The sequence below is a fragment of the Pangasianodon hypophthalmus genome, chromosome 15, assembly GCF_027358585.1.
Source record: "Pangasianodon hypophthalmus isolate fPanHyp1 chromosome 15, fPanHyp1.pri, whole genome shotgun sequence".
Classification (NCBI taxonomy): Eukaryota; Metazoa; Chordata; class Actinopteri; order Siluriformes; family Pangasiidae; genus Pangasianodon; species Pangasianodon hypophthalmus.
This window is the reverse complement of record NC_069724.1, coordinates 15,648,533-15,673,299: the sequence shown is the minus strand read 5'-3', so window position 1 is coordinate 15,673,299 and position 24,767 is coordinate 15,648,533. Positions and strand designations below refer to the sequence as shown.

Here is a 24,767-nt window from a genome sequence, read left to right as displayed (position 1 = left end):
AACAGAAAAGAAAATACAAGAAAAGAAAACTGATAAGTTTATGCTATGTTAGTTTATGCTGTGTTGGACATGTGTTAATACAAACAGAGTGTGCATACTTTTTTGTACGCCCATGTACTTGTCTGTTTCCATATGTGTGACTCAATGGGTATCAGATGGGAGTGGGATTTGGCTGCTGCGGCCCCATGCGGCTTGGGAGGCTCCGCTGGGTCTAGGCCACACTAATTCAGGGTGTGTGTTGTGTTGGCTGACCATAGCAGTGGGAAGTAGAAGAAGTTCTCCATATGTCCTAGAACCATCCGTTCTTTCTTTCTTTCTTTCTTTCTTTCTTTCTTTCCTTCCTTCCTCTCCATATTTGTATCTTATAGTTCCATACAATCTTTTAGTTCACCATGCCATAATACAGGAATGTTTATTTTACCCACATCTAGTCAGCAAGGATATAAATAATAGTTTATGTTATACAAGCAGCATATTTCTACAGTTTTCTAGATGAAGCCAAAAAGGAAGTTTGTGATCTTGATGGGTGGCATGCTTTTCCATAACACTAAAGAAAGGCTTCAGGTGGCTGTATTTTGGCTGTATTTGTGTTTGAACTTTAGCATATAGTTGATGAAATGAACTATCCCTGAATTACAGAGGCTTTACACTGTCAGCATATGCATGAATTTGTGTAATATTTTAGGTAGCTGAATTGTACCAGTTGTACAGTATATCACAATTTAAGGCATTCTGCTTCATTAAACAGTAGAACAGTAGTTCCTCAAAGGTGATAAAAAGCAGCAGTTATAGTAGTGAATGTGTTCATTGAGTTCATTATAATACCATTCAAAAGTTTTGAAGAGCTACTGCTTATTTAATTGTTTCCAAATAGTGCCAAATATACACTAACCTGCTTCTGAAGACTTGCTTCAACTTCATACAACATTCAAGAACTCGTATAGCAAGCTATGCTGCTAGCCTTGCCCTAGTCTTACTTAAAAGTTCACATGTGCAAATTTGTTGGAAACCAGCATGTTGCTTCTTAAGGTCTCACTTGTCCTGGTGTGAAAACATCTCTGCCTCAAGAGAGCAGAAGTGAGGAATAAGTGAGTGGTTCTTTGTAAAATCCAAAGTGGTCTACCTCAGTGCTAAGGCCTTGTTCAGAATGCAGTTCCCCTAGAAATGAAACATTGTTGTGCTAAGTAATTTTTCTGTAAGGAGGGGTTCCCACATTGACTAGTTGTTCCCTTCAGATATTATGGAATGTGGTTTTCCCATGTGTTTTTGTCCCCCTATAATCAGGGGTCCAACTGGAAACATTTACCTACCATAAATAGAGCTATGCTTGTGGGATTGAGAACAAAGTTTTGTAGATAGTAAAAAGGGGAAAATCTTAAAAAATAGCCTCATGCTTACTATGGCGAACAGTAAAGTCTTGAAGTGCAGCATGAATATGCAGTACTAAGTTGCCTATGGCTCATTAGCAGCATTTTAATATTGTTTATGAAAACCATTGCAAAACCGTTACATTGGTCTGTTCCTTGTAGACATTTTAGAGTGTAGTCTTTGAGCTCTGTGTGTTTTTATTGCCATTCAGCTGTGCTCAACAAACATGCATGGTGTGAGCATTGTGGTAACTGCACTGCGCACATACATCTTACATCCTGTGTTCAGTGTTATCAAGGCCAAGTCGTTCTACAAGAGTAGAGTGATGAGGTGTAATGTGGTTAGACTAAAAACTGTCTCAATGTTTGTACATGAGTGTTTGTGTGTATCTTTGTCTGGATTAATGTAACATTGCACATGATTGTAGGTGCGAAAGATGTTGAGGAGAAGGCATGTGTTGTTCTCCTCTTTCTCTCTAAGTTGGTTTTTATCAGATGAATAGAATGGGGCAAACATTTTGTGAAGCTGAGTTGTGGCGGAAAGGAGTCAGCAGTAAACACTGAGAAGTTAAAAACCATGTAGTGCACCTGGAACACCTTACTTTGAGCAACTTTCAACAGTCAGATGCAGTCTCATCTTTGGCTTTAACCCTTTCACAATGCTGTTGTCAAAGAACATGTGTGCATAATGTTTGCTGATCTCTCTTCACTGCCTACACAATCCCCAACACTAAGTCCCACACAAGTTTAATTTTCTTGATCATGAAAGCCAAGTTCGTGGTCCTGATCCCAAAATAATGTTAGTGGATACATTTATGTTGCTGGTTCCAAAGTGAAATAAGTGGAGGGAGCAGTCTTATCCCAAGATGAGCTACAGATGGCAATGCAGAAATTGTTCATGTGTGTGTGAACACCTACATCCAAAGACACCAAAATGCTGTTGTGAAAAAAGTGTCTTTGTTGTTTCATGGAAGATCCATTACAATTGCATTACAAGGCAGCTTCATGAAAAGGAGAAACTCACACATGTATTGGTGGCCGGGCTATGAAGAAAAAGAAAAGCAGAGCATCAGGTCATTTAGACCTATGTTGTACGTTTTTGAAATGATCATAAATTCATGCCCATTTAATGAGAATTATTTGTTCATTAAAATTTGTTTAAATTGCATTGTTCAATATTGGTCAATTTATTCATTCATATTTTATCGTATGTCTACTGAAAGTCTATAATTCTGAATTTCTTTATAATATTAACAGATAAGTTCAATGCTCTTAACTCTAGCATTTGAGAATGGCATCTATAGCAGTATATCGTTTTTATAGAAGTCAGTTGCACTCAATCTAGCCTCAGGCCACATGCAAGGTGCAGATTTAAATCTCCTTCTATTTCTAATCTAATTAAGTCATTATACTGGTTGACATAACAGACAATCAGTCTTAATGAGGGAGGGTATGTTTTGGCAAAACATCATTGGGTGTATAGCTCTACACAAATGTTGGGTTTGTGCAAGTACAGTTGTTAGGTCTTGTGGTTTACCATGGAAAACAGAGCAAGCAAGGCTGTTACCTGAGAAACAAAGTAGCTGTTATCATGGGTGGCAAAACTTTGTCACTTCTCTGCTGCTACAATATATGCAGGTTATATAGGTTATGCAGGTTTTATGTGTGTGTGTGTGTGTGTGTGTGTGTGTGTGTGTGTCTCCTCTTCAGGAGGTGAAATGCATGCTGAATCTGTTTACAATCCTCCCAATTTGATTGGATGTATTACTCTGCAAATTGGCAGACAGAATTGTCATTGCTACCATGCTGCTACCATTGGTACCATGCTGCTAACATCATGAGTTACATCATCAATAAAGATTAGTGAGCCCATACCAGAAGCAACCATGCAAGCCCAAGCCACAACACTACCTCCGCTGTGCTTGACTGATGAATCCATATGTTTTGGATCATGAGTAGATCCTTTCTTTCTCCACACTTTGGCCTTTCCTTCACTTTGGTAAAGGTTAATCTTAGTTCCACAATTTTTGTGGCTCATCTCTACATTTTGTTGCAAATTCCAATCTGGCCTTCTGATTCTTAATGCCGATGAGTGGTTTGCATTTTGTGGTATGGCCTTTATATTTTTGCTCTCTAAGTCTTTTTTTGAACAGTGTTGGGATACCTTCACCCCGGCCCTGTGGAGGTTCCTGGTGATGTCACTGACATTGATTTGGGATTTTTCTTCACAGCTCTCACAATGTTTCAGTCATCAACTGCTGTTGTTTTCCTTGGCTGACCTATTCCATGTCTGGTTGTTAGTACATCAATGGTTTCTTTCTTTTTCAGGACATTCCAAATTGTTGTATTGGCTATGCTCAATGCTTGTGCAATGGATTTGATCAAGTTTCCATTTTTTTCTCAGCTTCAAAATGGCTTGCTTTTCTCCCAAAGACAGCTCTCTGGTCTTCATGTTGGTTTATCCAGTCTTCATGGGTGAAACCCAGGGCTCAAACCAAGAGGAAACAATCAGAGCTATTAATTGTTTAAACAATCAATCTAATAGGGCACACATGGGCAACAAGAAACACCTGGCAGTCACATTTTCCAATATTTTTAGTCACTTGAAAAATGGGTGGGTTCAAATAAATGGTGTACTTTTGTTTAACAGATCTCGATGTAAATATCAGAAAATGCAAGATGAAATTCTGATCTAACGTTTCATATTCATCTTTTGATCTCCAACCCAAATGTCTTCTGTCTATAACAAAAAGTATTGGCCTTTCTATTCCAATACTTTCTCTCTCTCTCTCTCTGTGTGTGTGTGTGTGTATATATATATATATATATATATATATATATATATACACAATGTGTGTGTGTGTGTATAAAATCACTGCTGAAGAGTTTGGCCTCTATATTCCTTAAAATGATTTGAAACATGTTCAGAGTTGGCAGAGTGACTTTGTGTGGTGACGTTATAAGGTTTGGCAGCTGATTAAGTCAGTTTTTTCACCCAGATAAAATTACTTTCTTGTAGTTCACACCTCTACTCATGAAAAATTTGGAACCATCCGAGTTGTGAACTAAAAGAAATTAATGACTAGAGGTGTCCAGTAATAATAATAATAATAATAATAATAATAATAATAATAATTTCTCAATATTGTGTAGCTCACCACCTTTAAATTGCTTGCCTTTGAGCCTGAAAAAAATCAGGGGGATAGAAAATGTGGAATGAAGAAGGAGATTAAATTTTTTCTTTGCTGATATAATTTGATGTAAAATAAAAGAAAAAAACAATTTAAAAGAGGTAAAAAAAAAGACTAATGCAATGCTATATGAATGAGAATATGGCAAGCTTTCAGATAAAAATATAATAGGAGGATATAATATATTGCTGCATGAATTGTCCTAGTTGCAGTTAACAAATTAACCAATGAAAATGTGGTTTAGTTTAACAATATGGCTTTTACTCTCAGTATTTGGCAGCTTGTAAAATAGCACTTGATCCAGAACATTATTCTGTTACATTATTTTATATTGTGCACCAACAGTTAATTGTGTGCACAACTTAATGTAGCCTGTTAGTAAACTGAGGTAATAAAATCATAATGTATGCATGGCATTTAGGCTATTTTATTGCACTTTTAATTTGATATTTAATCTACACTTAATTTATTCATTATGCAGTTCATATTTTGATATGAGTTGTCAAAATAATAAATAATAATGCCAGTGTTTTACTTAATTTGATGTGCTCTTCTGTGCCAATCGTTTAAAGGACAACCTGGCCAAGCATTCATCTGCTACGATTGAAGCTCACTTTAAAAATTGAAAATTATTATTAACTATTATTAAAAATATTATAAATTAATTATTATTAATTAAATATTTTTTCTTGATATTTATAGATTTAATATTGGCCTCAAATGGCATTCCATAGTTTTTAATAGTGCATTTACAACCCAAAACTTAAATTTCACCATGAAGTATTGTCCTTACACCAAACTGTCAGCCAGTGGTGCTGGGTGTAATACTGCTCAAGCTGATATTGTGCAAGAAAAATAGGTCCAAGGTCAGAATCATGTCTAACTGAGATACAGCTCTGTTTTAGGCAAACTCTGCCCCATGCATGCAACTGTCCAAGTAGCACATAAGTATGTAATTATGTCTGAGGTAATGAGGTCTGAATACAGATTTGCAGTTTCAGTATTAACATCTGACTGTGTGCTTAACACAACTCTGAATATGGTCCTTAGAGACTATGCAATATGCCTTCATTTGTGATGTTGAAAAAAATCAAATAAATCATATCTAATTTATAAAGTGTGGTATTTGAATATAACATGATCTCTTAAGCTTGGAGTCATTCAAGATGAAAGGCTCAAACACCAGGTCATTTTAGGTAAAAAAAATAAATAAATAAAAAAATAGATGCATGCATGCAAAAGATTAATCAAAAGCTGTATCGGTATTAGATAGGCCACCAATTCATGATTATCTGTCAACAATTTCTTGCCATTTCCAAATTTCAGAATTTTATCTGGCTTTTTTAAGACTTAAGTGGTGGGTGGCTAGGCAGGACTAAGCTGAGGGTGGTGGGTAAACTCTGTGTGGGTTTGGTGGTTTGTGAAATGGGATTTTATGGGAATGGGATCAATAATTTATTTCAGAAATCCTTCATTCAATGAACTTGTCTCAGCTTGGCTCTAATTTTCCCCGGCTCAGCTGTCCCTCTGTACATCAGACATTCAGTGCAATTGCAGACACTCTTTGACTAAAAATATTTAAAAAATAATAATCTGCTGAATGACTATCTGCTTAATGACTAACAGCTGCATGCGTTAGGAGTCAATCATCAAGGTGCTATGGAGAAAGAAGGCTCCAGTTTTATGTTTTATGGAAGCTTAGTTTTATCTGCTTACAAATAAAAGTTAGACTTAAAGCAGCTTTTAAAAGATGTCTATGGTTGCCCATAACTTCATCTTCTTTTAACCCTAGGATACATTCAATTCTGTGTTTTTTCTCTCTTTTTTAATTAATGCGGCCTTTAGCAATGGTAGGATATGCTTTTTAATTATATAGCCATTTCCTCCCTGATAAAATGCATAGGTATTGTATCATAGGTTATAAAATGATGCTAATAATTGAAATGAGCTTCTCGTCCTATTCCTATCAATATGGCCTACGCAAATATCTAAACAATACAGCATGGAACAGGAGGGAGGTATGATATGCTACAGTGAAGCATAAAACTTTGTGAGTAGAAAAGGGGCTACACTGAAGCATAAAACTTTGTGGAAAAGGTGCCTTTTTTGCATTTGAGCACTTTTTGTGCTGATATGAAGAAGTTATGCTAAACAGGTATTACAATAAGGACTCTGGTGTGTTTCATCATTAAACATGACCATCAATAGCCTACTTTTACAAAAAAAAAAAAGTAAGTGTATCTTTAAATGCCACGCTGTCTGTTTTGAACCATCTAGCATACTGCACCTCCATGAACACTGCACTGAACAGTTTTTATGTAGATTTTTTGTTACATTGATGGGCTCAGTGATGAAAAAAAACCCAGATAAATTTAGGTGGAAAAAAAAGCATTAACTTTGAAAGTCCTCCTTCAAATACAAAAGGAAGGTTCACCATTCCAGATGCCTGTTATGCTATTATTGTGTAGAGGTGAGAGATTCAGTTAAAACTGAAAAGCAGCTAAACAATTAAAGATAATTAGATACAACTACAAAAGGAGCTAATCAATAAAAACAATAGATATGTATGTGGAGACTCATGTTCATATCATGAAATATATATATTTGTTTGTTTAAGATAATTTGAAGAGAAGGTATCAAATGTGCTGTAGGTAATAGTTCAGTTTCATCATGTGTTTGTCATAACTCCAGCATTTTTCAGATTAGATGCATAGATGCCTGGAACTCAGCAAAACAGAAATGAGTAGTTTTGTGTCAGCTGCTGAACCACACCAAGTGATTTCAGCAGTAGAAGAGGCAGTGGCCACAACTTGGTGCAGGTGTTACCATTATCTAAGCCATGTGAGGGCATTCTGCAGCTGCATGGCAGAGAGAACAAGCCACTGGCAATTATGAGATCCAGAATTGCAGCCAGACTGGGCTTCTTCGTTCAGGGCACTGGTAGTTTTAGAGTTTTTCTTTCATTTACTTCTGTTTTTTTTTTTTCCATTTAATTTATGTTCACATCTAGGGGATCTCGGGGACTTTGACCATGGCATGGTTGTTGGTGCCAGACAGGATGGTTTGAGTATTTCAGAAGCTGCTTGTTTCCTGGGATTTTCATACACAGCAGTCTCTAGAGTTTACACAGAATGGTGTGAAAAACAAAAAAAACATCCAGTGACTGGCAGGCGATGGCTGCTTGTTGATTAGAGAGGTCAGAGGAGAGAACACAGGGGTTCTGAAATACTCAAACCAGCCTGTCTGGAAGTAACAACCTTGCTATGGTCAAAGTCACTGAGGTCCCATTTTTTCCCCATTATGATGTTCGATGTGAACATTAACTGAAGCTCTGGAGCTGTATTTGCATAATTTTACGAATTGCACTGCTGCCACACGATGGCTGATAGCTGATTGGGTAATTGCATGAATGTGCAAAATTGTTCCTAATAAAGTGGTCAGTGAGTATACATTCTAGCAGCTTCCATAGACAACCACAACTTACATATCATCAGCAAATAATACATCTGACTACAGGACAAATAGAGACTCCAATGGGGACATTAATGCTGGAATTAATCCATTGTAAACCTGAATCCAACAGTTACTTGATAACTGAATTGTGGTCACAGATGCAGGTGTGTAGCTTAACTGCCATCAGAGTTCTCTAGGACAAGCAGAGATGTACAAAACAGGAAATGGTATCAGATACATCAGCTGTCAGATACTTCTGCAGCTTTTACCCCCACATATTTATCATCAACTCCAGAACTATTTGCAATTTTCAAGAACATGAGTGAAAATTAATATGTTAATATAGTATATTAATTAATATATTAATGTGAGCTGATGTAACAAGTGATATTTTAGCTGATACATATGAACATACTGTATACTGTCTTTTTTATACATTCTTTCCCACATACAGATGGTTTTCTTATGTAGTGGACTTCTGTAAAACACTATTACACTATTACCTATTACTGTCCATAAAGATTAGAGAACATTTTGTGAGGGATATTGGACAAGGACTGTTGTGCATAACATTTCAGGATTCTATATAATGTTAGGTTTGCCCCAGTGGACTGGAACAGGTTTAGAGACCACAGGTTTTCAATAGGGCTCAAATCTGGAGACTGACATGACCATTAGAAAATACTATTTTTGTGTTTTTATTAGGGGTCCAAGCATTGTTAGGATTTTCTTTCTTTCTTTCTTCCTTCTTCTTCTGGTCAGTAGGTAGTACTTCCTCCTGCTACTCAGGCAAGCAAAATTGGCCTGATCGGCCTAATGGTAGCACTATAGTGCAGAATTTTATGTTTTGGTTCATATCTCATGAACCTTTTTTATTCCACTGATTCCTTGGGTTCTCCCAAATAAAAAGCCTTAAGAACCATTTAGCTCCACCCATTTTGATTTTTTGCATAATATTTTAATAATTTGCATAATATGCAAAACATACTTTTGTGAACTAGTCCTGGTGTCAAACTACTCAGCAGACTGTGAAACTCAATAATTATCAACAACATGCTGTCACTTGTAAACAATATGGCCACCACTTGCCAATCAATACTAATGAGGAGGAGCCTTATTTCTGTTTCTCAGGAACTGTAAGTTCGATCCAGCGGAAAATTGGTATCTATGTGCTAATCCATAACTGGATTTTTGATGATGACCTAATTAATTAAAAACATGGCCACCCTCGGCCAATCAGCTTTCAGCAATCATTTGATAGGGTTAACATTGAGCTATCATCATGAAACTTTAATAGTAGGTTCAGGGACCCACTAGTATGTGATGCAGTCACAATCAAACTGGTCACTGTGGGGTGCTATTCATATTAATGCAAAAAAAAAAAATAATAATTTAGGTTGATTCTTTTGCTCAAACTGTAAAAAAAAAAACCATTTTTGGAGCATTTAGCTCCACCCATGTAAATTTGTGATAATCTGCATATATGCAAAACCTACTTTTGCAAACTAGTTCTAGGATTTTTGGCCATGCTTCACAGTTTTGGTGCCAGATTACTCAACAGAGTCTGTTGAGTCTGCTGAGTTATTAAATGTCAAAAACATGTTGACATTTGTAAACAATATGGCCGTCATATGTCAATCAGTTCTAAGGAGGTGGAGCTGGTTTATTCAAATAAGTGTAATTCATGATTGGTTATATGGATTTGACCCAAACTTGAAAGCCATGTTCAGTACAAAGGCCTGAGGATGTCTGCAAAGGTAGTGGCTTTGTCATTGAATGGGGGCGGAGTTAGGTACAAATAGTTGTTTCTGGGGAACCAAGATCTGCTAATCTGTAACTGGATTTTTAGTAATCACTAAATTACATCAAAAACATGGCCACCTTCACCCAGTCCGCTTTCAGCAGGCATTTCAACTAGCAACTAGCACTGACCTATCATCACAAAACTTAATAAGTGTACTCATGTATGGTCTTTTTATTGCGCCAAGTATCTTGGAAAGAACTGACCACTGTGGGCACTATTTGAGAGAGGAGAGATCGTAACTCGCAGATTGCCACTTGGGGCTATATATATATATATATATATTTTTTTTTTTACTGGATTTAGTCTATAGCCAAGCATTAGCCTGGCAGAAGCAACCAGGGTTTGGGATAAAACATCCTGGTACCTAGAATTTATCATAAATGTACCATCATGTTCTACAGTAGATATCTTAATGTAGGTGCTTCCCCCACTTTTCCCCTAAATGGAGTAATGTTTAATAGTCAATTATGAAACATGACAACTGCAAGCATCAACTAAAGCTAAAAGTATTTAACAGACTATAAGCAACACTTGTGTGTTCTGTACTTAGAAGTTTGAAACTTAGCTTCCATGTTTTATCATCAACAATGTACCTATGGCTGATAGTGAAAATGATGGTGTTTTTTCTCTTAGTGTTAAGTTTTCTGGGTAGATTAACTGCTGCTGGTTAAATGTATTAATGTGGAAATTTGTCATTAGTAGATTTCATACATAAAAGCATTTCTGGCTCATCTTGTTACAGGATAGCAGTTCGATGTTGTCAGTGCATAATGTTTCACGGATGGGAATAAATTGTGATTTACATACATTTTTATTTATAAATGATATAGCAAATGTCAATTTATGTAAATTTAAACTTTCATTTATATAGATGGCAGTAGATTAAGATATAGATGGCAGTAGATTAAGATATAGTTTAAGTGCTCCTTTTAACATTGACTTTGTTGCCATACCTAAACCCTCCACCTTATCCATAACATGAAAGGATTTAAGTAAACCCCAGACAAGATGAGGGTGTGTTTTGAGGTCTGCAAGATGAAAGGAAGAGCTTGAACATTAAATCAATATTTCCATCAATAGAAACATGTACAGAAGATTAAAGAGAAAGGAAGGTGGCTGCAGTGTGCTGATAGCACACTGGGCATTACTTTAATTGATATGAAGAGAAGTATAATAGAAGGGGGAAGTATAATACACATGTGGATGAAGGTGTTATAATGGCACACTGAAGATCTTTAGAAAGCATCATATCTACCACAGAGGTTGCATTGATCCTTTAATCAACCATGGCTCCATTTAAAATACATCAATACTCACGTCAGTAGTGATTCTCTTATTAGATGCTTTTCCATTGGTTGTATTGTAAGGCAAGGTGTTTTATTAAGGTAGTTAACGAAGTTATCTTTTGAGTTTTGTGGAATTGCAGACATGTCTGCTCAATAATAAATATTATTGTATGTAGTGATCATTTAGATTTGAGTTGATATTTAACAAGGTACTTAATTCTTTTTTCCTCACATGCAATGGCGCAGTGTCTTATTCAGATATTACTGATGTGAGTAAAGATAAAATGCATTTCAAAACTATTAAGCTGTGCACATTGAATTTAAATCAATGCACATATCAGCTTATGATGTGCCTATGGTTAGGAGGTCTGTTCCTTCATCCCATAATGGTAGTCAGCATGAATGGGTCAGTTACAAGTTGTTTTTAAAATATAATTACAGCATGGACTATGTTCTAACAGGATTCAATAAATGCAATTATTCTTATGAATTGATGGCCATATTTAAAGTTGAGTTTCATGGGATAATGAAGTGTTAGTACAGAAATTGTTTACACTGGTATTCAGACCTCATATATAATTAAAGGCTTGCATGCTATTTGGACAGTTTACAGTTTACAACTACTTGGCATGCCTCAGTTATGCATGATGCTGACCTTGAACTACAGTATATACACCTATATATACTGACAGTTGTGTATATATATATATATACGTATATATATAACCTTGAAGTATTTTTCTTTATTAACTTCAGCAATGAGAAGTGTTAAATCCAGCACCACTGTCAGACAGATTGTTGTAACCCCAACATGTCACCCAGAATTTTTTGTTTTGGGCTGTATATACACAAGAAATATATATGGATTGCCATTTGAGGCCAATATTAAATACATATATATGACAGTTTTGATGAATTTATTGTATCACCCCTGTAAGGTCCACAAAAAATCTTTACAAAAAGATTAAAGTCCAACTTAAGCACCTGTGTAAACTGACTTTGAATACAGAGAACTTTCCACAAATAAAAATTTGATGCATCTTTTGTATGTAAACCACCAGGTAGCCAACTCTGAATATGACCCTACTGAACTTTTTAATTATATCAATAACTAATACTATTTCAGATTATAATACCATCATGAAAAATATAGGCTGTATTTTAAGTATCCATGATGCTCATGCATAATGTGTTGTAATAGGATTTCCATAACAATGCTATTATTTTTCACAAAAGTTCCACAGACAGTAATCATTTTATTAGAGTTACATTACTGCCTAACTCCAGCAATATTATTTACTTCCACATCAATTAATGTCAATTAATGTACATTATTACATAAAGATAGTACAGGGACAGGGACAGGAAATTCTGGTGTTTGATTTGAATTGCTTAATCGTGCTAATATCACAGTATGTCTGGCACTTTTTCAATCACAGATGGATATATCATTACAGATCTGTGACTCACATCCACTCAGTTATGTCTGCTTAAATTAATCCCAGATGAACAATGATTACATAAAGAGGCTATAGTTCAAAATATAAATAATAATATTTGAAAGGCTATTGGCTTTTTCTTGTATTTTTTATCAAGAGTTCCAGGAACACTGAGATGGTCTTTACCTTGTAAGATTACTTACATTCAGCAGTTACAAAAACTCTACTTTTACACACCATGAAAAATCCCAAACTTTATATTCATCATTTGAATAGCCAATGGCTAATTGTGACAAATCAAATGATGTGGTCTGTAGTTCTCTAACTGGCTGAGGATCTTGGGAAATGGTGTTTGTGTTATTTAGTGATGCAGGTCTTTAAATGATTCACTGAGCTTCCTGGGAAACAGAGTTTTCAAGCGAGCCTGGCACTGACATGACAATTACGATATGGTGTTCCTTCTTTGTTGAGGAATCTATAAGCTAGGTAATTTACCATTATAGAATAATTCTACCACATTGACTCCCGAGTCCACAATTAAATAAAAACTGAAACTACTCAAACAGTAAACTGTTTAAAGTTAATCTTAAAATTAAACTTACTGCACCGAAACATATTGGTGCCTTCGTAGTTAATTATTTTTGCTTCCATTCTTCCCCATGTCCTGTGCCATTCAGGCCAGTCACCTTTGAGAAATCATGCAAGCCAGCTAATTAATATTAATTAACATTGCGTCGAATTATGAATATTCACTACTCATGGAGGATGGCCAGGTGTTTTTGAAGCACACTCAGACTGAAAAGCAAGCAGGGTCAGGCGATTCACAAATGGGCTGTGTGAGCTGGAGAGGCACTCCAATACAGTTTAACATAAGCAAGATTTTCAGAATAAAGATCACTTAGGATGCATTTTATTGAAAGTCAGAAATAATACAAATATGCTGGATAATATAAGCTATATCACATTCCCATTAGTATTTACTACAATATTGCTTTTAAAGTAGGTAGCACCCAATACACAGTTGCTCTGAGGCTTCTTAAATGACTTACTTATGTGGAAATCATCAGAAGGGTCAGATCAGGAGTCAAATCTGAAGGGTGGTTTTCATCAGAAGGGTCAAATCAGAAGGGTGATCCTTCTTTTTTCCTATGCCATGTGGGCACTTGTGAAGCACTTCTGTAGTCTTCTGTTAATGAGATACTACATCCCCCGATATGTAGCTAGAAATATACCAATACGAAAATGACCATATCACAATAATTGTATTGCCAATAAAAATGAATATATAAACTGATTAGTACAAAGAATGAGTTGAATTTCGAGCTTAAACAAATGGGGATGCTGTATAGTTTTTATTTTAACACAATTTACTCAAATAAAACAATTCTAATGAGTGCAGCTTCTTACTGGAGGGTATCACTTTATGTTGGTCTGGGTACTACAAATCATATACAAATCACAAACCATACAGTTCTGAAGTTTGTCCCTTTGTGTAATTTGTACTTTAATTTGACAATGTATGCTTAGTCTAATTACTTCCACTACTGTGGTTTACAGGTGTCTTTTCGATCACTGCTGATCACATGCTTTGGATGTGCCAGCAAAGCAGGCTTAAATAAAACAGTCCCAATGGACACCAAATCAAGGGTGTGTTTCACCTTGTGTAATCACTTGACATGACACTCAATGATAAGCTGCATGAATCTGTAGTATAGGATAGAAAGAAATCAACCCTGGCCTTCACAGGTTCGACAGGAGTAAATAATAATACTCTTGAAGCAACAAAAAAAATATATAGCACAAGGAATTAGATGTATTTTGAGCTTTTTTAAATTTCCTTTTTTTTCAATATTTGGTGAAGCCTTAACAAAAAAGGACAACAGCAGTGATCTTCTTCCTATAATGTACTTATGGATGAATCTTGGGCCACTCTTTCATTTAGGCGCCTTTATATTTTATATGTGTTGACTGCCCTCATCAACTCAGAAGATTTTCAATAGTTCAAATGCAGAGACTGCAGTGTCTGTTACTACACTATATGGCCAAAAGTATGTGGACCTGACCATGACACCCATATGTGCTTGTTGAACATCCTATCCTAAAGGCATTCCAATTCTTCCCAAAAGTGTTCTGTGGGGTTAAGGTCAGTGCTCTGTGCAGGCCAATTGAGTGCTTTCAAACCAACCTTGGCAAACCATGTCTTTATGGACCTTGCTGTGTACTCAGAGGCATTGTCCTGCTGGACCAGGTTTGGGCTAATCCCCTTAGTTCCAGTGAAGGGAACTCATAATGCTACAGCATAAAAAGAAATTCTAGACAATCGTGTGCCTCCTACTTTGTGGCAAAAGTCTGGGTAAGGCCCACATATGGGGATCATGGACATTTTGTATTCTCCCAACCATCTCTGTATTGATTTTGATGTATGATTGGGGTCATTATCTTGGTGAATGATCCATCTATGGCTGTGTCCCACCTTTTGACAGAAGCAACCAAGTTTTGGGCTAAAATTTTTCATGCCATCAATCCTCAAAAGAGCCCCATCAACAACTAGTTGTAAAATCGCCCCAAAGCATCAATGATTCACTCTCAAATTTTACAGTGAGTATCAGTTGCTTTTCCTTGCATGACTTTATGGCTTTGGTTGTGGTATTTTTTTTTACCTACCTGTGAATCCTCAATCTTGATTTAGACATTTTTCATGAAAATTAGTAAAGACAAAAAGCTTCTTGTGCTTAAGAGGACTTGTGATGACAACAAAGCCAGAAGAACTGTTCCATCCATTCATTCTAACCAGAAAAAGTTAATTGCCATACCTAACAATCTGGAATTAACTTATACTGAGCTCTGTGTTATCCAAAGTCCTTATTTTTTTACCCACAAGGCCCATTCCCAATTAATTTACAGCCAGGAGAATTCTTTCTGCACTGGATTATTTTGGTAGATTTTGGTAGATTTCCATTTCCTGTTGACAGTATGCTGTGCACATTTTGGCCGCCACATCTGACTGATGGGACAGCACCCAAAATGTACCGCGAGAGCAACCCAAGAGCTTCTTAAGGCAAAGAAATGGAATGTTCTTAAATCAACCCAGCTGAGCATGCTTTTCACTTACTGAAGAGAAAACTGAAGGCAGAAAGACCCACAAGCAAACAGAAGGTGGCTGCAGTAAAGGCCTGGCAAAGCATCTCAAGGGATTAGGTGATGTCCATGAGTTCCAGACTTCAGACTTCAGGCTACAAAGGATTTGCATCCAAGTATTAAAAATAATCCTAATATTTATGATTGTGAGTTTGTCTAATTACTTTTGAGCCTGTGAAAATGGATGGACTATGTAAAAATGGCTGTAATACCTAAACGGTTAATGCAATATTTTTGTTAACCCCCTTGAATTAAAGCTGAATCACATCTTGATTGCCTCATTTTAAATCCATTGTGTTGGTGTACAGTGGCAAAATTACAAAAATAGTGTCACTGTTTAAATACTTATGGACCTGACTGTATTTCCCGCACTGTAGTCATTTCTATCTTCTCCCCAAAATACACAAGGAAAACAACCCTGGATATCCCATTATATCCGCCTGTCCTTGTCCCACAGAAAGAAAAATCCCAGTTTATGGATGACAGTTTACAGCCTGTTGTTCAGTCTTTATTTACATTTGTTAGAGGTCTTCTATGGGTGGAAAAACTGAGAAATTATACTTAATTGAAAGTATAGATAATGCGTCAAAATCTTAATTAAACTTTTACTTTTAATTGTACTTGATTAGTAAAACGTAAATGTTTTTAACTGACATGAACTGAAATGAAGTTAGTTATGCTTATATACAAGTATCTGATTTAGATTAGTCAACATACAGACATATTTATTTATTAAATTTATGACATTGACTATACATTGGCAAAATATACATCACTCATCACAGTTAGCTGGCTAGCTTGTTGCTAAGACAAGACAAACATGGAGACGTCCATTCTTCTGTTTAGCCACTCTGTAGCGCGAATGCACAGAGGTCAAAAATGATGTAACTCTGAGCTCCAACTTCCCACTTCTGAGGTAAGTTGAATGCAGCTTTACATTTTTAGACATATCATTGAAGTCAGAAGAGTCCACTTTGAAAACTACTGTCTATTATAAACCTACAGATTCTCATTCCTGCTTGCAGTACAGCTCTTCCCATCCCAAACAACTGCAAAAATTCCATTCCCTACTCAAACTACTGAGAAATTATTGAGAGAATGGATGCACTGGTCTCTAAACAATCCACTGCTAAGACAGAGAGAATTCTACTGGTGCTTACCTATGGTATAATCGCACTAATAAAAAAGTAGCTCAAATTATACTTAAAAACTTCACAATTCTTCAGGGAGATAATAAGACTGCTGCCCTTTTTAAGGAACTTCCACTCATCTTTTATAGATGGGACAAAAAAATATACAACTTGGCAAGTGTCAGTAGTGAATTAAATGATCTGTCTGATAGAATATGCAGCACTCTTGCATGCAACCATTCTAGTTGTTCATTCATTCATTCATTCATTCATTCACCTTCAGTTATTGCTTTATCCTGGTCAGGGTCATAGTGGGTCCACAGCTTAGCCTGTGAGCACTGGGTACAAGGCGTGAATACACCTTGGATGGGATGCCAGTCCATTGAAGCACACACACTGATTCACACACTCATTTACACCTAAGGCAATTTAGCATGGCCAGTCTACCTACATGTATGTACACTATATCGCCAAAAATATGTGGACAGCTGTCCATCACATCCATATGTGCTTGAACATCCCATTCCAAAGTTGGTCACCCCTTTGTAGCTATTACAGCCTCTGTTGTTCTGAGAAGGCTTTCCACTAGATTTTGGAACATGTCTGTGGGGATTTGTGCCCATTCAGCCACAAGAGCATTAGTGAGGTTGGGCACTGATGTCCGGCAAAAAAGTCTGGTGCATAGTTGGCGTTCCAATTAATCCTGAAGGTGTTCAGTGGGGTTGAGGTCAGGGCTCTGTGCAGGCCACTCAAGTTCTTCAAGCCATTCTTGACAATTGTGTGTGTCCAACTTTGTGGCAACAGTTTGGGGATTGCTCATATAGCTGTGATGGTCTGGTGTCCACATACTTTTGGCCATATAGTGTATTCGAGAGGTAGTAAAAATTCTACTTTTCACTCCAGTTATTGCTGATTGTGTTACCTTTGTGTTAAATTGAAAAAGAATGCATATCAGAAAGGGAATTTTTTTCTGCTCCTTTTGAAGTGACTCTCTAAAGAAATAAAATTAAATAAAGTATTTAAATCCTCAGAATTATTTGAAAATAAGAAATCTAAAAACTTTTCACTGATAATTATTCGTCCCCTCAGTGTGAATTCTCCTTTTGCAGCAATTACAGATTTTAGTTGTCTTGGATGTGTCTCTATGAGCTTTGCACATTTTGGCATTTTCTTCCTCAGTGCAAATTTTCTCCAACTCTGCAAACTCATGCCATAGATTTTCAATTGGATTTAAGTCTGGACTGCTGAGAAGCAACCCTAGAGCATGATGCTAACACCAATATGCATGATCATTGGAATGGTGTTATCTGGGTGATGGGCTGTATTTGGTTTGCGCCAAACATTATGCTTTGGCTTTAGACCAAATAGCTCAACTTTAGTCTCACCAGACCACAAAATCTTTTTCCAAAAGTTCTCAGATTTTCTGTCGTGGCCTTTCTCAGAAGTGGCTCCATAAAGAGGCCGGATCTCTGAAGAGCTGATTATATTGTTGATGTCTGTACAGGTTCTCCTATTTCAGCCAATGATCTCTGTAACCCCTTCAATGCTGTAGCTGGACTGTTGGATACTTCTCTGACAATTGCCCTTCTTGCCCAAGCACTCATTGTGGCTCCACTTTGTTATAATAGATTTCATAGTGCTGCTAGGAAGGTTCAAAGCATTGTTGGTCTTTTTATAACCCCCTGCATATCCTTTCCTTCTTTAAGTTCATCGTGAAGCTTCACAGGCAGTATTTTTTTTATCTTGTTCATTAGAATTTGTAACTAACATATGTATGTAAACTCGTTCCTAAATTAATGAGTAACCACAAATAACAAAGTATTCACAAATACTTTGTTATTCGGGGCTTGTGTGCAGCTCTACCTCAAAAAGAGAGAGGCCACTAATTTCTATACAAAAAAATCCTTTCAGTTAGTTAGAGTGAGTGTGATCTATTGCCCTAGTTAATTAGGTTGAGCACGTTCGCCTTGCATCTCCAGAGTTGGGGGTTTGTTTCCCGCCACCAACCTGTGTGCACGGAGCTTGGATGTTCTCCCTGTGCTTCCAGAGTTTCCTCCATATACTCTGTTTTCCTCTAAATGGATGTGCTGTAGGCTGGTTGGCATCTCTAAACTGTCTGTAGTGTGAGTGTGCGTGCGTGCATTCGCCGTCCAGGGTGTCCCCCACCTTGTGTCCTGAGTCCCCTGGAATAGGCTCCAGGCTCCCTGTGACCCTGTGTAGGATAAGTGGTACAGAAAACAGATGGATGGATGTACGGTGCTTGGTGCTGCAGGGGGCAGCTTGGCCACTTCACAACATCAGCATCTTATGTTCAAGCCCCAGCTTGGGTATAACTGTATGTGTGGGATTGTACATTGCTTTAATTTGTACAAAAACAGATGAAGCAAAATTTAAAACTGTTAATGTAAAGCAATTAATTTAGTGTAAGAGATAAATTTGTTAATTTAAGTAAAATATTTTATTCTTGTGGAACCGATGTACACAATTGATTCAAGTAAATTCAGTTAACTTTTTTGGTATATCTTTTGTGCTCCCTATGGTTGCTGTTTTGTACACTGAAAAAAAGTTCATTAGGTTTACTTGATTCAAATGTGTAATGAATTAATTTGCATTAACACAGTTTGTTTTTGTGCAGCCAAAATGATTAATCATGTATATTCAAAACTCTGGAATAAAATTAAACTCCAGTGGGTGACTGACCAAAGCTCAGGATCAAACCCAAGACCCAGAAGCTGTGAGATGTTATCCACTCTACTGCAACCCTGATCAGGATAAAGAGGTTTCTGAGTAATTAATGAACGAATGCTTATTGGTAGCACCTTGTAAAGCAAGGCCACCATTGTACTATAGTAATTTATTGTAATATTCCAAAAGATGGAAATTAGCTGCTTAGTACTGTGAAACAGACACCTTGGTTAATCATAAATATTTCTTTTTTTGTTTCTTTTTGCAAAAAAATCCAAATTTCCTGACTGGATAGACCCTCTACAGGATGTTCATATGTTGGGAAGAATAGTAGGATCAGGTGTGGGTGCAGAGGCAAAGATTGGTTTTAGTGTGTTTAGACATGCCCACCTTGTTATGTCTGCAGTGTCTTTGATGTCCTCAAAACTTCCAAATAGGCGGTTTTCATTTTCTCCCTCAGAAATACCAAATCATTTCCAGATGGTGGCACAAATGCCAGCATGGACTTGTTGTCACTCAATGTTTGAGAGCAGGCAAAAGCAGAAGACAGTCCTATTATATCATGCAGGATTTGAACAATGCTTTGGCTTGAATCATTATTGAATTAAACCAAAACATTGTTCAAATATAAAAACAAAGCATTTGATTAAGGATTTTCTTGGATCCAATGCAAGTTTACAGTTCAACTTGTGATTTAAGAGGACGTGAAACTGATCTCAATTCTAATAAGCAGAAAAAAAGTAGCCTCAAGATAATAGAAATACATACAGAGGTTTTAAAGACTGCTATAGAATTTTTAGCTTATCTTACTTTGACTCATATAGGAAATTACCTTTTTTTCTTAGTTTATAGTAATTCTAGATGCAATGAACTGTGTGTCTCACCAGAAAGTATTGTGGCATTTTACACAGGGTCACACAAAAACTTCTCCAAGTATGCAAAAAAGAAGAAATTCTTTTGTTTCACTACGTTCACAATTTCTGTATTCTGCATCCTTTGTCCCCATCTTTACGTTGCTGTCTGAACAAGTGTGGGCAGTTTTGAAAGCTGATAACTAAATTTGTTTTCCCACAGACTGACTGATGCTCACATACACTGCACAGCTGAAAAACAAGTTCCCTTTTAAGCAGGAGAATCACAATCGTCTTTATATGGAAGCTGCATGCAGACTATGGTGAGCCTCCTTGGAGGCAACATTACTGTCCACACAAATGATGATAAGATTATAATACTCTTTGTAATTTCATATTTTTTAATCTATATTGCATTGCATAGCATTTTGGTGGCAACTAATAAATCAGTTAGGAGATATGCACCTTCAGAGGATAGTCATGAGAAGCTCATTATTTTATTAACACACTCAGTCTGGCTGCATCAAAGGATGAAACCTATTCACATGAAATTGTTGGTCTCTCTTTAAATGGGAGTGTGCAAGTAACTCGTGTAATATGTATCAACGCTCAAATAGGAGATTAAAGACATGACTCTCAAAGCAGCTCTCTGTTCCTAAAAAGACCTCTAATTTCCTCTTCAAAAAGCTAGCTACTTACATGTTTAAACCAAAGGATATGTTACAATGCACAGTGTTTCATCTGTAATGTGAGTGAATTGACACACAAGTGGGTCATGGTGGTCAGTGCTATGGGTTCATCATTAATTTCCAGTGATCTGTCATGCACTGTTTTTTAAAAGCAGTTTTCTTTTTCAAACAAATGTTAGATAAAAGCAAATCACATTTCGATAGATGATTTTGTTTGGTAACAATGTAATTGGAAATCTGCTTTGATTCCACATTGACCAAAAGACCACTAGGTCATTGTAGTTTCTGTGGGTGTACTGCTTTGTATTATATAACTACAGAATTGTAATTATTGTAAGCTGGGGGGCATGCCTAAATAGGAGGTTGATAAATACATGTTAAACAAGTCTGCTCATTTAGCCCCAGTAAGGGGAAGAAAGAGCTATACAAGGAAAACAACTACAATAGCTAACAATTGCTTTAGTGATATCAACTAACATCAAACTCAACTTTACAAACTTTTTGTATTGAAGGAAGTTCCCTTTTGTGCACCCCTATAGGTCTTTTCTCTCAGCACACACAGTAGCACATATAGACTAATAATTCAAAACGAACTTTTGTTATCCTATTGTATAACCTAATGGAAAGTCTTCATACTCTCCATTCTTTTTCCTCTGAATCCACCAAATAAGGAATAACTTTTTTTTACACTTTCATTCAAAACAATAAAACAAAAACTTCTAACACTTCTTACAGCTTCTAACACTGTATGCTGTAATCTCTCTCTCTCTCTAAATGATGTAATAGGTTTTGAAAATACCTGGGGCATTGTGTTATGTACTGTTGAATGTAATGGTGTATTATTATTATTATTATTATTATTATTATTATTATTATTGAAATTTTTACCCTGAATCTTTTTTAATCCTGGAATCTTTTTGTGATCTGGTGGTGATGATCTGATAAATTATTACGATCAAAGGCCTTTTTTAAAATAAACTGTAGGCTATAACCTTTCTCTCTCTCTCTCTCTCTCTCTCTGTATATTTATATATATTTTTGTAGACTAACAAAGTGGCAGTGGTGCAGCAGCCTCATGGGATGCACCCACTTACATCACTTCTGCCATACAGCAATGAACACTTCAACCCCAGCCCTTCACATCTGACATCAGATATGAGCCAAAAACCAGGTATGTGTGTGAGTTATCATGTGTGTTGATGCAAGTTTATGTCTTACTGTCCAAACAGATAAATTGTTATATGGTTTCCTCATAAATAATTTCCACCCATTGGAAACTTCAGATGGTTCTCTATTTTCTGTTACTTTCTCATTTCCTTATGTTGCTGACATTTTCTAAAAAAAAAATAAATAAATAAATTTAAAAAAAAATCAGAGGAGAACTTCGTAGCTGTTGCAGATAGCCACCTTAGTTGACCTTGGAAGGTTTAATGGTAAGCCTTTGATTTTCTGCATAGTCAAAATTATGGCCAAAGGACAGCAACATCTGATGCATGGAATTGGAGAAATAGCAGAGCACAGGACACACTGGGTCCCCAAATCACCAAAAGCTTGCCTAGATATGTGTAAGAGTGGTAAGATTAGTAAGTTTAAAGTCATCCGTACACATTCACATGCAACATCTTAGCTATTTGAGTGACAGATCAAACAAACTCTGCTACACAGGCTTCTCTGACTGACATGCAGAAACCTTGGAATAGCATATACATATAGACTAGCTTGATCTAATAATTACACAAGAAAAAAAAAAGCAGAATTGGGGTTAGGAATTATGTCAGGCAAATATTCATTCAGGCAAAAATTAGGCTAAAAACCTTAGAGTCTGTTAGGCAGATAAGCAGACATAAGCTAAGGCACAAAAAGCAAAAGGTCTTCTGGTTATGAACACTAATGTTGACTATAACTAACTATACATTTTTTTGTTCTTACTCAGTCTATGATGTTTATTCATTCTTTTTTTTTTTTTTTTTGAGATACTGTACAGTACAGGGCCCCTAAGGGGACACTGTGATGCAAAAATATGAGATGGGAGGAAAATTGGAGAAAAGGTTTTGCGAGCAAACTCAAAAGCATTGAAATAATTTTTATACATAATTTTTATTTTACTTTTGTGTTCCACTGAGAAACTTTGCGTTCTGTGGCAAATGTTTTGCGTTCTCTCGCATTTTCATTCTCTTGCAAAGATATTTGCATTCATGAGAGACATTGACACAAAAGCATTGAAATATAAATTTTCCTCCCATCTCATATTTTTTTCCACATCACCATGTCCCCTTAGGGGCTCTGTAGTACATTCATCTCAAGTTACTTTAACTTTTTGGTTTTGGGAACCAGTAGAAAGTCTGCTCTTTTTTTCTAGCACTCATTTGCCGATTAAAAAAACATTATTTTTCAAAACAGGTCATTTGAAAGAATGTATAAAATCATATTGTATTTTTGATATTTGATGCAATAGAATTAATTTTGAATAATTTGTTTTGCATCTTCAGGACTCACTTGATTTACTGTATCAAATTTACTTGGAGAAACAACAATTTCCAGGAACTTTCCAAATATGAAAAGTAGAGGCTTGTCTAAAATATTAGTAAATAGTCATGTAATGCTGCAGGGGTGCTGAAACTGAATTGTTGATGCTTCGTTTTAGTTTTCAGGAATCCATTATGAGGCTTTTTCATAGATAATTTTAAGACCTTCCTTTTTTTTTTTTTTTTTTTTTGCAAAAGGCAAAAGTTTCACAATACTCATCCACAATACTAAGTTTTAAGGAACCTCTTTGTAGTATTCCCCCATCCTTTAGAATCCTTTTAAACAAGTCTTCTCATTTAGTCCTCTCTCTTTTAGCTACAGTGCTCATTACTCTTTGTTGTGTATTGACAAAATCACTGCTTTTGTTATTCCTTTTAAAAGTCAGTGCTGGACAGCCAAGCAGAGGTCATTTACAGTGGATATAAAAAGTTGTTAAAATGGCAGGTTTTTATGATGTAAAAAATTTAAACCAGAATAAATCATGTCAGAACCTTTTCTACCTTTATTGTGAAATTGCAACCTATAAATAAAAGTGGAAAACAATAACAATTTTAGGGGGAAAAAAATGTAAAAATAAATAATAACTTAATCAATAACCTGGTTGCATAAGTGTGCCTTCCCCTAAACTCTTTGAAGCACCTTTAGATTTTATCGCAGCATTTAATCTTTTTGGGTAAGAGTTAATCAGTTTGGAACATCTTCACACAATATTTTGCCATTCTTCCTTACAAAAGCATTCAGACTCAAACTGGCTGGGCATCTCCGGTGCACAGCCATCTTCAGGTCACCTCACAGATTTCTGATTAGATTTAGAGCTGGACTCTGGCTGGGCCATTCCAAAACCTTGATCTTGTTTTGGTGAAGCCATTCCTTTGTTGATTTGGAGGTGTGCTTTGGGTCGTTGCCATGCTGAAAGGTGAAATTCCTTTTCATCTTAAGTGTTTAGCAGAAGCTATAAGGTTTTGCACCAACATTTTGGTGATGTGTTATGGTGTTTTTATTTATTTATTTATTTATTTTTTAAAGCACCAAACATATCTTTTGGTATTATGGCCAAAAAGTTCAACATGTTTTTGGGAGATTGGATGTAGTCATTCTGCAAACTTTGCCCAGGCATGGATGTTTAACAAAACAAAACAAACAAACAAAAAGACTTCTGTCTTGCCACCCTACCCCATAGCCCAGACATATGGGGAATTTGGGGGATT

At 36.2% G+C, this 24,767-nt stretch overlaps 1 protein-coding gene across 7 annotated transcripts in view; it reads left to right on the top strand.

Moving 5' to 3' along the window:
- tcf7 (transcription factor 7) overlaps nt 1-24,767 on the top strand; it is a 104,470-nt gene that overhangs the window by 6,787 nt on the left and 72,916 nt on the right. For all 7 annotated transcript variants that reach the window (XR_004579633.2, XM_026929261.3, XM_034311453.2 and 4 more), the window contains exon 4: nt 22,078-22,204. Coding sequence is in view for 6 of the 7 variants with exons in the window: in XM_026929261.3 (XP_026785062.2) it covers nt 22,078-22,204 (127 nt within the window). In the remaining variant the exon portion in view is untranslated. The remainder of the gene's footprint in view (nt 1-22,077; nt 22,205-24,767) is intronic.